General features: G+C 39.8%; 1 protein-coding gene across 1 annotated transcript in view; it reads right to left on the reverse strand.

The window, feature by feature from the left end:
- Positions 1–185: 185 nt before the first annotated feature.
- Positions 186–15,251, reverse strand: part of KLHDC1 (kelch domain containing 1) — a 28,342-nt gene continuing 13,276 nt past the window's right edge. The window contains exons 8-13 of the mRNA XM_084521526.1: positions 11,336–11,394; positions 6,985–7,097; positions 6,112–6,184; positions 1,897–1,981; positions 1,511–1,563; positions 186–1,172 (exon numbers count right to left, since the gene is read on the reverse strand). Coding sequence (XP_084377652.1) covers positions 998–1,172; positions 1,511–1,563; positions 1,897–1,981; positions 6,112–6,184; positions 6,985–7,097; positions 11,336–11,394 — 558 coding nt within the window. The 3' untranslated portion in view covers positions 186–997. The remainder of the gene's footprint in view (positions 1,173–1,510; positions 1,564–1,896; positions 1,982–6,111; positions 6,185–6,984; positions 7,098–11,335; positions 11,395–15,251) is intronic.

The following is a 15,251-nucleotide window of genomic DNA, read 5'->3' on the forward strand; positions in this document are numbered from 1 at the left end:
ACACCCGAACTAACAGTAAATAGTCGTCAGTTTCAGCACATGCAAAATGCCGTCTCTCTTCCAACACCCCGTCACGAAACTTCCCTTTTCTGATATAAATAAGCCCGAAAGACTCCTCCCCCCCCCCCCCCCCCCCAAATCAAAGGGGTTTTGCGGATCGTAAAAATGTCAAAACCAGTCAAAAGTGGTCTCCAACTCTATAAAATTTTAATGACTGTGCTCCTGTTAACTGGGTATTCGAAACAAAAATAGCAAGTACTACATATGCTCTTCTTTAAACAATAAATAAGCATTTTTTTTTTAAACAAGAATTAAATATAAACTTTACACATCCAAAATACAATATACAACCTATTTCAAAAAGGACTCGTTGATTACAGAAACATAGCAAAACCACATTATGAGCAGCATGTGAGCTTTCCTATGCGAGCTGTAATGCTGCTCCTTACAGTGCTCTTCAAGTCCCCCGCTCAGCTATCGCCCTTCATGGGGTGGGTACGATGCTCAGCTCTGTCACTTGACTACGTATTCATATGACAGAGTCTAGTGGAATCAAATAATAAGATTCGGTGGTGTTACCTTCCAGTTACCTTCTTCAGGATGGACAAGTCTGAGTCTTCCAAAGATGGTGTTAAACTTATTTTTTTCCAAAAAGGCTGATGTGATAAGGCTCTAGTTAAGTTTTTAGACTTAAGCCACATTTTGGTCAACTGAAAACATTTTTATGGCATGTCACCTTCAAAAAGAACAAGTTGTATGGACTGTCTCATTAAGACCACAACAGCAGAAGTTAACAATATATACAAATCAAGTTTTCTCAGTTTCCTATAACGCAGAAAACAAAAGACTTCCATAAAAAGGATTTCTTTGTTCTCAAACTTCACTTAGAAACTCAGCTTAACATACTGTTGCTCTGTAGCATTAGTAAAGTTCACTAACAAAAGACTTTGCTGTACAGTGTAAATAAACCAGTGTTCAACAGTTTCGTTGCCATTGTTCATGTGGTGTTTAGTTGACATTGTCGTTCAGTTTCAGCTTTCTTCTCTTGCCGGTGGTTAACTGCAGCCCAGAAGGTTATTTTTTTCAGCACCTGCTGCAGAAGTTTGGATGGCAAGCAAGGTATTTGATTTTTTAAGAGGGCTGCGTTTTTACCAATGCAGTCAAGACACAACCTGAGGAAGAGGGAGAGAAAAAAAAAGGAGATTTAAGTAAGTGGCCTATAACCTAAAGACAAAAAATATTATTGAATAAAAGCTGCTTGTGATGTCATAGTTCTATGAACATAGTCACTACACGTGTTGTGCATGCATGTGCAAGAAGAGTATTATACAATACCAACATTTAAACTGCTACGGATAGTCATACACTGCATGTTTCAAATATTTATTGAGAAGGTGATTTTATATTTACCTGCCTACTTGGGATTAAATAGTTAAAACCTGTGCATGAAAAAAGCATAGTGCTACAACAATTTACTCTTAGACTGCCTGTACTGATAGCTTCAACTCACCTGAGAAGCGAGTAAGGTTGAGTCTGAAATATCAACAAGTCACTGCAATGACCCTGATAAAGAGAGAGGAAAACAAACATTAAAATGATAAACAGCTTATCTCAGAAATACTGCTACTTTCTGGATTAATGTAACATTTATTACCACATACATAATTTAAAGCGGTGGATATTTAAATAATTATTTTTAAAGAATGTGACCATCAAGTTATTTTTATGACCCTAAAAGAGGCATGAAAACCCCTCCTAAATTACATCTCAGGAACACTTGAAGTCACATCTTCACAATAGCATGATATGAATGAATCCAATAATATCAACAACTGTATTAACTTAATTTCAGCTCTAATTATTTAGAGCTAGGATTTCATTACTCAGTTTACTGACCGTGTCCATGAAATGCAAGTCATCTTTGCTTCCACCAAACACCATCACTTCTCCTTCTTTTCCAAGGCAGGCTGTATGCCACAATCTAGCAACAAAATTGTAAACAGGGTTAGTGACTGACTAACAAGAAGCAGCTGTGTGTTATCAGCAAAACAATTCTAAGAACTATATATTTTAAGGGGCTTCAGGGGAGCAGGAAGTTTATTCATTTATTAATTACCTCACACAGACTTTCCTACATTCCTCATATTCAAGTTTCTTTTCAAACAACTTTTGTTACGAGGATATATGATCCTTTTAATTAAAACGGAAAGGTCACATTTCCTAAATCCTGTGATTCCACTACTTAAGCACAGAGACTTGAAGTCTTATTATCTCACACTATTTACCCAGAAGAATTTCACAATTTTAAATAATTTGTTTTACAAGTTGCTCTTGAGGTGCAGAAACAATACAGGCTGTTTTTTAACAATTTGTATCTCAAGGAACACCTCCCAGTCTTTGCTAGTAAGCACTAAGCCTTAAAGGACTGAAGTGATTATGAGAGTCTCTCTTTTCTGTTTGATCATTTCTTTGCAAAGATTATGTTGTGAAGCATCTCTGAGGTTTCTAATTTGTCCAATATTACTGAGATAGGTTGATTGATTCTAAATGTGCATGGGAAAGAGAGATGCACATGCACAGAGTACTCTAATGGAACCCCTACTTTTTAGAAAACCAAGACATTATTTCAAAGGTTTTCAAATCTGAAAATAATGCATTAGAATGTTATTATTCAATTCTTTAACAATATAAAAGGACAAAAGTAATGTGACTATCCATCTCATGACAGTTTTGGTGAATGGTTACATTCCATACAGACCAGTATCTTTTTGTCACTGTTTGACCTATCTGTATTATGCCTATATATAACTTGTCTTATTTATCAGTAGCTCAAAAAAAATGTTACAGTGGAAAAGTTAAGAAAACATGCTTTTGCCAAAAACAGCCTTTAAAAAAATCCACTGTTTCTGTAATTCATAACTGTAATTCTATTGGCTTTCAGACTGCAGGATTTTTAGTACTGACTGTTGCCCCTGAACACCAGGATGAGAGCTTCACAACACCAATTACCTCGTGGCAGTTACATTCTAAGCCCGAAGACTCACGGGGATCATTTTCTGTGCACCAATTACTTTCATCATGCCCACAAGTAATTTGTACATACAAAAGCAGATTGTACAAGAAATAATAAAACCCAAAACCCCGATTTATATAATCTTGCCAGAACAATGATTCTGCTTCAGTAGCTACACCTTGCTTGATTTATTGCCAGCAGATCAAAGTCTGTTCCTTTTCTACTGGTGTATCACCACTGAAGTAAGTATCACAAGATGATTATCACCAAAGCTCTGGCCCTTTACGTTTACTTAAATGAAAAAATACACACAGCTAGAACTTTCATGCAGAAGTAAACGCTCTCACTTTCTTACTCCATTCATTTCAGTTATTATTCACTCTTCTCCTTAAGCTAAACTGTATCCCACCCTTTTCTCTTCCTCATACCTGGAGATAGATCTGTCTCTGCCTTATCTGCATTAGGAAAACTCTGGCCTGGACTTCGTCACCGAAGAACACTGGGGAGCCTTTCCTGCCTTGATTTTGTTGACATCCTAGCTTGCAACCTGATGCTTTTTTCTACAGACTGACAGAGTTTATGTCCTCTCACAGCTGCTCTAACTTATCACCTAAACATTCTAATAAAGCACGTTATTTAAATTATACAGAAGCTGAATCAATGTAACCTTCTTATACAGCTCTTCTAACTAGAATATAGATTAAGAGAATTACATTGTAATGAAAACACTAAGAATTTGTACATTAAACACACATTTTGTTCTGTATATCAAGCTGGTATGCAAAATACTTTCTGAAGTATGATGTATGGACAAAAGAACCAAATATTTTCCACCAGAATTACAGGTCTATAACCTGGAGGACAATTTATTAGAAATTCCTAAAAAGGGAGGCTGAAAGAAATTAAAGGAATTGTTCTTTATATAAGGAGAATAAATAAGGAGAGAATCAATTTTGCAGAAGCGTTGGGAAAATATACTAATGCATATATGATACATAGTGTATTTTTATAATAGAAATATATTTAAGTACATATCTAAGTATTGTTGCCATTACATATTAAGTCCTACTGTTAAAAGCATGGGAGCAATAGAACTGATTTAAACCTTTTTTTGTCTGCAGAGACCCTGCAGTAATCCTGTGCAAGTGTAGGGCCATAATTATGGTACAAGTACTTCATACTCGTTCAAACTAATTCAGTATATAGGCAGACTTTTGGTATGGCTCCTTTTACCTTTACTTCCAAAACTTCCTGAAAAAATGTTATTATCTTCCTTTAAAAAGGAAGGCAGTGGCGGGGGGGGCATTTACTGACTTAAAGGCTTAGCTCAATGCAAGGCACCTGACCTCAGCCTACCAAAGCACACACCAAGAGCTAGAGATGGCAGAGAACAAGATGCAGGACTGAGGGAGCCGACTGGCATCAGCACAGAACCCAAAAAGCTCCGTTCTCCAGGAGGGTCGGGGCTGCGTGTGCGGTTGAGTCCCCAGCCGAGGAATCAGCATCAGTCTGGGGACCCCTGTTTGTGCTTCTGCAGCAGCAAGGCAGGGGCTTGCACAGCAGTCTCCTGCCAGCACAGCCAAACAGAGGTTATTCTTTGTAGCCCAGCATGGGATCTGCCCTCAAACTGCCTGTAAGCCATGTGGGGCTCACGAGGCAGCTGCCACCACCACCTGAGGCACGAATTATCCCTGTGTAATTACAGAGTAAAGGCTGAGCTGCAGGTCCCTGGCCTGCTGCCTGTAGGAGAGCACATCCTGTCCCTTCCCAGTCCTTTTTCATGGGGCACCGATAAAACTTAAAAACCTGAGGGGAGGCAGTCCACTTCAGCAGTCAACTTTTAGGAAACCATCTGTATAAAGAACTGAACAGGAAGACAGGTATGAGTTGTGACTGCTAATTATGTGCTTTGTTTTTTAAGGCAGTCAGTCTTCACTTGTCAGTTCACTGATCATAAAAAGAAAATACTTTGTGAACCTAAGGTATGAGTTTATTTAGTCTTGAAATAGTTTGAAATATACGAAAGCAGAAATCTTGGTCTAACAGTGGCTGCTATATTTAAGAACGCCCTAGAACAGAATAAAATGAGAAGAAAATTCAATGACGTAAGGATATTTCAGTAATAGAAAACAGAACATAAGGCAGGAAGCATACAAATGTCAGACTAGAATCATACACTAAAAGAATGACAAGAAATTGTGCTGAGAATACCTGGATGAATATATTGAGTGAACTCCATGAAAAACTGAATATTTAATATATACAACCATTCATTTCCACAGTATTCACATTATAATACAGAGAATGCTGCGAAGACTGGGATAAAAATAAAAGCTGTACAGCAGGCATCTGTTTTTAATGGCAGCTTTCAAATAATGCCCAGGTTTAGAACATGCAACTTATTTTTTATTTAAAGACAGAAATAATCTTTTTCTGTGCTCTTAAACTGGAAAGGAAAGGGGATTATGGTCTGGAAGAGACAGTACAGCCATACACATCCTAGAGCTAGGTCTTTCTGGTTGGCAGTTAAGTTCCCAAAATAAAAAAAAGCTCCATTTACTGTGCTGCTTAAATCTAGCTACTGTACTTTAGTACTAAATTCAGGTTTGAAAAACTGTAATCATAATTTGTTGCTTCTGATCAGAGAAAAAAAAAACAAACACAGCAGCTATTTCTAATTCCCAAAAGGTGCATCAGCATTTTCACTGCTGTCTTCTTCATGTTTCTAAAAATGTATTAATGTTAATTAACTTTAGTCATTCTCCTTGGTTATTAAATTCCTCAAAAGTTAAGCACTATACATTTTCTTATACAAAAATCATTTGGTTATATACCACCAGGTTAACTGGACACCCAGATCCTTCATCAGAATCTCTTACTGCAAATAATCACCATAAAGAAAGTAAGAATCAGCTGTAACAAACACAAAGTAATAATGCCTCAGCTGGTATGGAGGCACATGAGGGAACAGTGCAAACTATTCAATCATGCCACATTCGCTTTGTAAAGTATTTCTATAATGTAGTTTTAAAACACTGTTTTTTAATTTAGAATTCCTTAACTTGAAATGTCTAAATTTCAGTGTTATTTTCGTATACCTCGGCCTACTCTTAGGCAAATGGGTAAGTTGTTTCCATCCATTTGTTGTAATACTGTGAATCCAGCCATCACCTATAAATAAGAACATATATTAGGACTTTTTCCTTGGACAAAGCATTACCTTCTCTTTTTATTTATACAAAAGCTTTCTGTTCTAAGAGAACATTATATAAAGATAACAAAAACATCAGTCAATCTTTTCAACCTTTGCAATTTAAACTTAACCATTCAGTTACAAAAAGCTTGCTGCATTGAGATCTGGAATTTAAACACACAGACTTTTTTTTTTTTCTTTTTGGTATATTGAGAAAGGAGGTCGATGTCCCTTAAAAAGCAGGTCAATGTCCCTTTGAAAACTGTCCCCTCCCAATGGAATGCATCTGTGACACTCAAAGCTATTTTCATATTTTGTCATGAGAAGATTGCCTTTTCTAGAAAGGGAACACAGTGTAATAAGACCACCTTACTTCCCATCTAATATTTTGTGGACATGATTCATCCAAAAATGTACATTATGTCGACATTATTATTTGAATCTTCTAACTGTAATTCGTAGCAAGATCAAAATTTATCCTCTGCACATATCCGAATGTGAGAGACTCTTGCCTTGATCTTTAATCAAACTGTCCTTGATTTGAAAGGATGATTAGTTTGATCATTAAATGTTATCATTGTACTGCACAATGTACTGCACAATGTGCTCCTACATTTCTTTAAAAGGTAAAATGGCTCAAGAAATACTCAAGCATCATTAAAATTCTGGAAAAATAATAGTCTACATGTAAACAGTTTTCAGAAAGACAACAAATATGCACAATATATTAAGTTACTATCAAAGCATATAATAGAATCACAATTTTAAAGTTACTTACTTAAAGGAACATTATCAGAACTCAGTCCACCAAAAAGAAAGAGTCTGTCATCTCCTATCGGAGTCAATGTGTGCCATGATCGATCTTTTGGTTTCTCTCCACTGATATTAATTCTTGGTGAAAGAAATAAGCAAAAACAAAATTTCAAAGAATGATGAAAATGAACCTGCCAGAAAACGTAGTAGTTAATTTAGTTTGTCTTTGAACAAGCTTATTTTCCCAGCGGAAAAGCTGCATTCAAGCAATCTGAATTTACCTTCAAGGAGTGAGGCCATCCAAACCTTGAGAAAAACATTAGTAAAAAGGGCAATACCTAAGCACAAAACAGAGGAGGGTTCACCATTCTTAAATTCTGGTCACATTACAACAATTTAGTTCTTCCAGACTTTATCTGTGGATTTCATTTTAGTCACACAATTCTGTATGCTGAAGATGGGAATCTGAACAATAAAGAACCTGGGCATTAGGGGTGGATACAGGGTGGCCTGAATTCACACCATTTAGTTCAGGCACTTCAGTGTACAGCTGTCTCAGATGGATCCCAGGAGTTAGCAGAGAAAACTAAGGACCTCCAGAGGGCATCAGACCACGTAATATCTCGATCTAACCGAAGAGGCAACTTCTTTTGTAAAAGTACCTAAACTCAGACACACAGAATCTAGGCCAGCACACACTCGGTATGTCCTGATTTTGGAAAGATAAGGAAAAGAGCAGCTACGAACACCAATCAGGTCTCTTGTGGGGTCAGACTCTTAGTCGGAGACTGTCCCTAAGTGGTGAAGAAAGGACTTTTCTGCAGTTCACACAGATTGTATCTCCAGATACTTTTTTTTTCCCTGCTTTGCTGAAGAGGGGTTGATGTAACGTGTGCTCTATCTATAATGTGAATGTGGCAGAGAGACAGCAGAGACTGCAATCTGTGTCTCCTTTACAATCAATGAAGAGAAACAGGTCCTTGAAGAGCACAACTTGTGCTCTTGTGATTTCCTTGTGATTTTTTTTTCATCTGTCTACCTTAGCAGCAGTTACCTCACGCCCGAGAAGTGCCTATTTCTCTTAACTGAGCACAGAGGGAGCCTGGGGTGAATAATACAGGCAGCTGCAGCTGTTAGAGGAATTTCACTACTGGTGACTGTTAAGCAGTTCTCCATCTGGAAGCAGAGACTGAAGAATCACAGCTAATTAAACACTGATTGCAAAACTGTCCTACTAAATTTGGTGTGAAAGTTGGAGCCAAGTCGACAGTGTTTAAATGCCTGCTTTGCACAACTCTTGTATAAGAGACTTCTGAAATTGGCAAAAGAGGCAGACTGCCAAGATACAACACACTTTGATGTTTAGAAAAACATCTACCAGAAACTGATGGGTGAGAGCATTTGAATCTTTCACGCAATTGATACCACAAATGATCACAGCAACAGAAATACCATAATATTGAACGTTTCAGTTAACAGGCTGGTGGAGCTCAGGGGAGATGATGTAAATTCTGGGCGGTGGCAGAAATCTTCTCCTCCACCTCTACCTCACTTTGGCAGCCCATGGTTGGGGTATTCATCATCTGGGACCCTGTCCTTTTCCTCCCCTTCTAGCTACAGGAGATCGCTCACTGTGGGACGGCTCGTGCCTGAGACCCCTTCCCTACATAGCAGCAGTACATCAGCACTTAAAAAGGCTGAGGAAGGACAAAGCAACGTGCTGCCAACTTTCCCCAGCACCTGACTCGATGCCAGACAGCTAGCACTGCAAAACAGACATGGGCTGTACCCTCCTGGGTGGGACTCAACACATTTCGCAGATGCTGCATTTGTGAAAGCACCTGGCAGCGTGAACACTGGGTATATTTGGTTAAGATTTTGAAAATAGTAACAGGGAGGTTTGAGGACAAACCTGAGAGGTGACTGCAAGGTGGGCTCCTCTCCTCCAATTCTTTTGCAATGATAATTATCTCTAGGAGAGGTTTGGCCCCCAGCTTACAGCCTGCTTGCTGTGCTGGTTGGTAAATCGGTGAGTGAAAGCTGTATCTATGTAATGCAAGAGTATTTGGAAAGAAGCTTAACAGTTCATATATGGAGCTTGAAAAGACAATATTGCAACCCCACGCTGGAAGGTATTCCTGGATTTATACGTTAATGTGATGCAATTCCTTGAGAAATCAACACAGAGATGAAAAAGAAAAAAACTTGATATGGCTGGTTGGGAAAACAGCCTGGTGAAATGGGTGTGTGATGGATCATTACAGCACACCAGTTAATGAAAAGCCAGGGGGCTTTAAATAAAATCATCAGTACATTTGGTGTTTGTTTTTAGGAGAGGATATTCAACAAGTGAACTTGTTGTGCTGTGCAAACCAGCGCCTCCTTGCTGGGAAATCTGGACTTTACAACAGAATCTCAAACACCAGCAGCATTCAGAGAGCCAAACTTGTAAATCTATATAAAATGCTTGACCTCCTCTGGTGGTAATTCACACGGGCAGTCCAAAACAGCAGCTGCAGAATGGCTGAGGTAATTCTGTTATCAAGATCAAATACCTTGCAACTTGCCCAAGTTCTCATTAGTCATCACATCAGAGGAGCTTGAAGCTATAGCGTAAGAAAGGCAAAGGCTGATGCAAGAAGCACCTACAGCAGAAAATATTCACACTAATAACACAAAACTCTGAAGGAATTTCCCCACTTGTGCAATGCTGGGCTCTTAAGAGGCAGCTTTTAGCTGGAAATAGACTGTCTGATGAGAACTATTCAAATCCATTCCTGAAGCTCAGAGGATATGAAGTGATTTGGTTTATTTCAAGATCTTAATACCTAACTTCACTGGTCTCAGCCAGTATTTCTTTGCTATGGAAGTTTCATCCAAGCCAATCTACAAAGTAGAATTCTTAGGAAACAAAAAAATAATAATAATAAAAGGAGAGAAAAAAGTTCAGCCTGTTTATCTACACTGCCTTATTCTGCATTGTGTGGAATCGACAGACTTTTGGGACCCAGTTCTTTGTATTGGAGATGATCCCCACAAAAGCTCCATTTCTAACACAGCCACCACTATTGACTCTATGAAAGGAAGCACGTGGCCAGAATTCATTTCCCAAGCAATCTGTGCAAAGGCAGTCTATAAACTGGAGCAAAAATGTGAATAGATAGCAATATGACAGATACAAACTTTCATATGGCTGACTAGGACTTAGAACTTCAACACTGACACATCTCCTTCAAGGCCTGAGTTCCTCTTACTGACTTGTCACTCAGCTGTCATGGCTTTCCTTTTTTAAAGCAATACAAAGCAAGTCAAACAGCAACGGCTCGTGCAACAACCGAAAAAAAAAGGAAGCAGTTGCATCCAGTAACTGGAATAATCAATCCACTCAGAGGCAAAGTCTGCAGTCTAAGTGGGACAGTGCTATCATGTAGGCAGCATGTTATTCATTTAAAAACAACCAGCAAAGAAAAAGGGAAATTCAGCTGATTACTTAATCCTAAGTGCTCGTTAAAGAAACCTCCAAAGAGAAGTTTTTTTTGAAGGGCCACTTGTGAGACTTCCTCGTCCTGCTGCCATGAGCAGTGGGAAGGAATAGGTGGAGGATTGCCTGCTCCCTCCTTCTGCATTTGGTTCAGAGGGTAGAGAAACTCGCTCGGTGCACGACTGATCAGCAAGTCACAGGTGAGAAAGGCGCCCAACACAGGTGCACACAGCACATAAAGCTCTGGAGCAGAATCAGTATTCATTAAGTTGTATTTCGGGGTCTTTTGTGAAATTACTACTAGGTTAACTTGAGGACAGGACCAGAACAGTGGTCATCACCAACTGGTTTCTGCTCGTCTTCTGGTTTGTCTGTCAGCGAACAATACAGCCACTGGCTATAAATAAAGTGAGCACTACCACAAATGTATGCAAGCAAACCTGAACAAGTACACTAACACCTGATTTAGTTTAAAATTGAAATATTTCGGTGATTTGTTTTACCTAAATAAATAAAAGACGCTTGAGAGGAGAAAAAAAGATCTTTCCTCAATCTGGTCCACAGTGAGCAATATATGGATATAGTAAAAAAGAGTATTCAAAAAGACATCAAACCTAAAATTCCATATGGATGAATGTACCAGTCTTGGAAATGAGCATGTTAAATCACTACATGCTGTGCTTAAAATAGCATTAACAATGCTGTGGTGCAGAACAGAAAAAGCATGGTAACCCCTATCAAATTAAATTCAATCGAAATTACAGTGTAACAGCTGTTGAAGTCCCCAAACTCCCATTCTCCTCTTGGAAAAAAATACAGAATTAAAATTGGAACTATTTAACAGCATGTTTCAATCTGCTACATTCAATTTTAAGCATTAGAGAGGGCAACCTACCTTCCAGACCAAGTCCACGTGTCTAAATTCAGGCAGTGCAAATCGTTCATTCTCGTTTGCTACAAATAAAAAATAAAATCCCAGTTGTGTTATATTAAGCAAACAAAGAGCAAAGTATTTCAGTGAGGCCTTCATAGGACAGAGCATTTAAGTGAAAGTAATTTAAAGAAAACTGTACCCATATGCCTTAAAACAACTCTGTACTACAGAGCACATGAAAAAACATTTTTTCTTAAAAAAAGCAACAAAGAAAACAGGCAACTGAAAATAACCTGTCAAGAACATTTCTAGTAATGCAATGGCACTACGGGGCCAGTTTTACTCTTTAATAGTAGCTTAATAGTGAAGAACTGCGATACTCAGTTCCTGGAAACGCACTGAATCTCAATCCACAAAACCTGCAGTGGGTAATTGCAGAACTGCTCATCTCAATACTCTACCCGCAGTTTCTCTCATTATTTTTATTTGCATTCTGATCCTGACTCTGCATCCTCCTGGCTGCCTGCTCACTGATTTCTTGGAATATGTTAATAAACAGCATACTCAGTACATGACAGGCCTCAAGCAGTTCATTACATCTGTCTTTTCTGAATGGCAAGCCCTTTCAGCAAGTTAATACTAGCAACATTAAGGTTCCGTGACCCTTTAGCATTTGCCATAGAAATAATAAAACATATCAGTAAGAAGAATGGGAAATCGATACACTTGCATATGTGCCTGTGTTTTGAGGTGAAGAAAATAATTGCCTTGGAAACATGGCAGGGGGGAGAGAATATACGAAAATTTATTTGCTTTAGATGGTAGCAATACTTTCAGTGGCTTCCAATATGCTTGGCTGATAGCTGTGATTCCTCTAGGTACTACTAAACAGTATCTGAGAAGTAGGGAAATATAGCTTGCCTTACCTTACAATTTCTTTTCTCCTAGGGTAGTCCATAGATCTATTAGAATAAGCCTTTCTCCAGCTTGCAGATCCTCTGAGGCAGAAACTAGACTTGTCATTTAAGTCAGAATAGGAGTAGCTTTGTCCCTGAGAACTCAGCCAGTTAGTGAGTTTGAGAGACTTCCAAAGCCGAGCTGTGGAAGGTCTCTCGGTGTATTTCAGGGAACCGCAAGGATTTCGGGATAGCTGTGGCCTCCTCTGATCACATAAGTGCTAGCCCGTTTCTGTCCTAGGGAAGATGATGTTAACTGGCATTTTAAAAATGCCTTCAGAGCCGGCAGCGGGCTAAAGGAAAGCAGAACGTGAGTGCTTTTGTGCATTGCCTGAGAAGCTTTACTCCCGTAAGAGGGTGAATGTAACAATAAAATATGGTCCAACTGACAGCTAGCGGATTGATCTGCCTTCCATGACAAGTCTATCCAGTTTCCTGCTCCCTCAGGTTGCTTCGAAGGAAACGAGGAACAAATCATACATGCAGAAAGCAAAAGGCGGTTACTGAGTATCTTCTGCTGCACCTGTACACAGCCAGACACTTGGGGATAGGGTGGGAGAAAATAAACAGCATCCTGGCCCCCAGAACTGCAAACATTTCATCATCTCGGAGTCACACAGCCCAATACAGAGGACATTGATTAAAGACAGGGAGGAGAGCGAGTTGCTGTTACGCTGGAAATTAAGGTTTCAAGAAGATGCTGTTCAAGACCTCCTAGCTGACTTTCCTCTCTTTACAAAGCTAGGCATGAGGCGGAAGATGGAGTAGTTTTCAGTTCCTTGGTCCCTGGGAAATCAATGCGTTATCATCTTTACATGCTAATATTTCAACAGACTGACAGATGAGAAATGACACCCACCTCGTTTGGAATTCACAACTCGGCATCAGTCAGACATTTCTGCCTAAGATTCGGTCCTCTAACAAATAACAAATGAAAATGCCTTTCTCCCCAGCCCTTATTTGGGCAGCTGTAAGGCCCGGTCAGGCTATCATCACTTGCCACATGCACAATTTGCTCGCAGTTTCTCCTGTAACCATAAACGCTACCTACTACATTCAATAATTTAGCTGATGATCCTAGATTGATTCTTAGCTGGCTTGAAAGCACTGAGCCTTGTAAGAGCATTTGCATTTCCGTCTGAGCCACAAGGACTCCGAAGACATCTTTCTTATCTCTGGCATGTTCATTTATTTGCAGCCCAGTAAATATTAACCAGGATCTGCTTTGTCTCGGGACCAGCTTTCTGGCATGATGAAAGGCATTACGGGTGACATGTTTACAGATCACTGCTCTGTGCAGCTCTCCAGTCTCAGATTTACAATCAAACAGCTATTACAACGCAGATCTTTGTAGAAGGACTGCAGTTCAATCTATCTTCTTATCTTCAGTGACAGGAAGGATAAAAAGAAATATAAACATGCATACATTAAGGCATCGGATGCGTGAAGAGCTGCTGAAAAGACTTTGTGTTATTACTTCATTCTTTACATGAAAACTTTCCACTTAACCATGAGACTTGCATCAACTTTTGGACTAACTTTCCTTCCTTCCCACTTTCTCCCATTTCTGTTTGTCAGGGGCTTACCTGGAGGAACAGAGTCCACATAACACTTCTGAGCCTGTTTTCAAATGATTCCTGGTACAATTGATTTTGATCACCATCATCATCATCTTCTTTTACCAGCTCTAGCTCCAACTTTGGAAAAAGGTGCCCTTTCCTCCCAGAAAGATGAATAGGAGAAGCCTCATGACACTTCCTGGCCCTTTCTGGTTCCTTGTAGAGCCTTTTCCCTGGGAAGATTTGTATTATGGTGAACTAGAAGGAGAAGGAGGAGCAGAGCAACCCCGTATTTGCTCCTTAATTTGCGGAGAAAAGCAAGACTTCATCCTCTGGGGAGGAATTACTCTTGTTGTCAGGAAACGCAAGCCTTTTCTGATGTCTTTAGCTTTCCTTCCTGCTTCACGACTTACATTAACTCCTCAGGCCCCACTGAATGCACCCTAACCTCTGTAACTTTCCTTCTTTTTTTTTCCTAGGATAGAAAGTGAATCAATAACTGGGTATCACTAAGGTGAAAACTACACTTGCTGCTTTCCTACAAAGCTAAATACAGCTTTCCAAAATTTCACTCTTCTCTCATATTGTTCCCAAGTGGTTTCACTGAAATTTAGCAAGTGGTTATTAAGGAAGCAGATGCTACCCGAGGAAGAGAAAAACCTTCAGCTCAGAGCCTTCTTGTATTTCTGAACCCTGCTGTCAAATAGACATGGGTAACTAGAAGCCAGAGGGCACGTCCTCTTAGGGCACATCAAACCATGCAACAGCACAGCAGAGGGATCACAGGTGAGCTCCAGTTTTACTAATAATTTCTCGTGCAGGTAGCAGAGGCTGCATGGGAATCGTGGCTTGGGTTATAAAGCAGTTCAATTGCAACAGGCACAGTGCAGCAACCCTGGGCACAACGTGCAGTGCTGTTCTGTTGTGGTGTGAAGACGTCTGCACCACACAGACAGCCCTCGCTCACAGCAAGCCAGCGGGAGCGAGGCTTTGAAGGCTGAGGAAGCGTTCAGAAATAAATGGTAGGCCAGGAGGTCCTGAGCTGCACATTTAGTTCTTCACGTTTGCTTTCTCTCCCTCTCACATCTGTGGGCTTGCTAAATGAGAGGCAGGATTCGGGTCAGCTGTGGTTAGCAAGAGTTCATTCACACAGCAGACATCAAACAGCACGTCTCTAGCAGGAGCACGGAGCTCACTTAGCCCAGCATGGCTCACCCTGACACACAGGATTTGATCAAAACCAGATACTTTGTCAGTCTTTTCCACTATCCATTTATTTCCTTGGTCGTTTGCAAATATGTTTGACGAAACCTACAGCTCTGGAAGCTACCGTGTGCAATTGTCACAGCCCGAGGTGGGGCTTTAGCAACAATCCTGAGGTTGTGAGCCTGTACCAAGGGCAACGTGACCGGTTAGGATAAA

The sequence above is a fragment of the Aythya ferina genome, assembly GCF_964211825.1.
Source record: "Aythya ferina genome assembly, chromosome: 5".
NCBI lineage: Eukaryota > Metazoa > Chordata > Aves > Anseriformes > Anatidae > Aythya > Aythya ferina.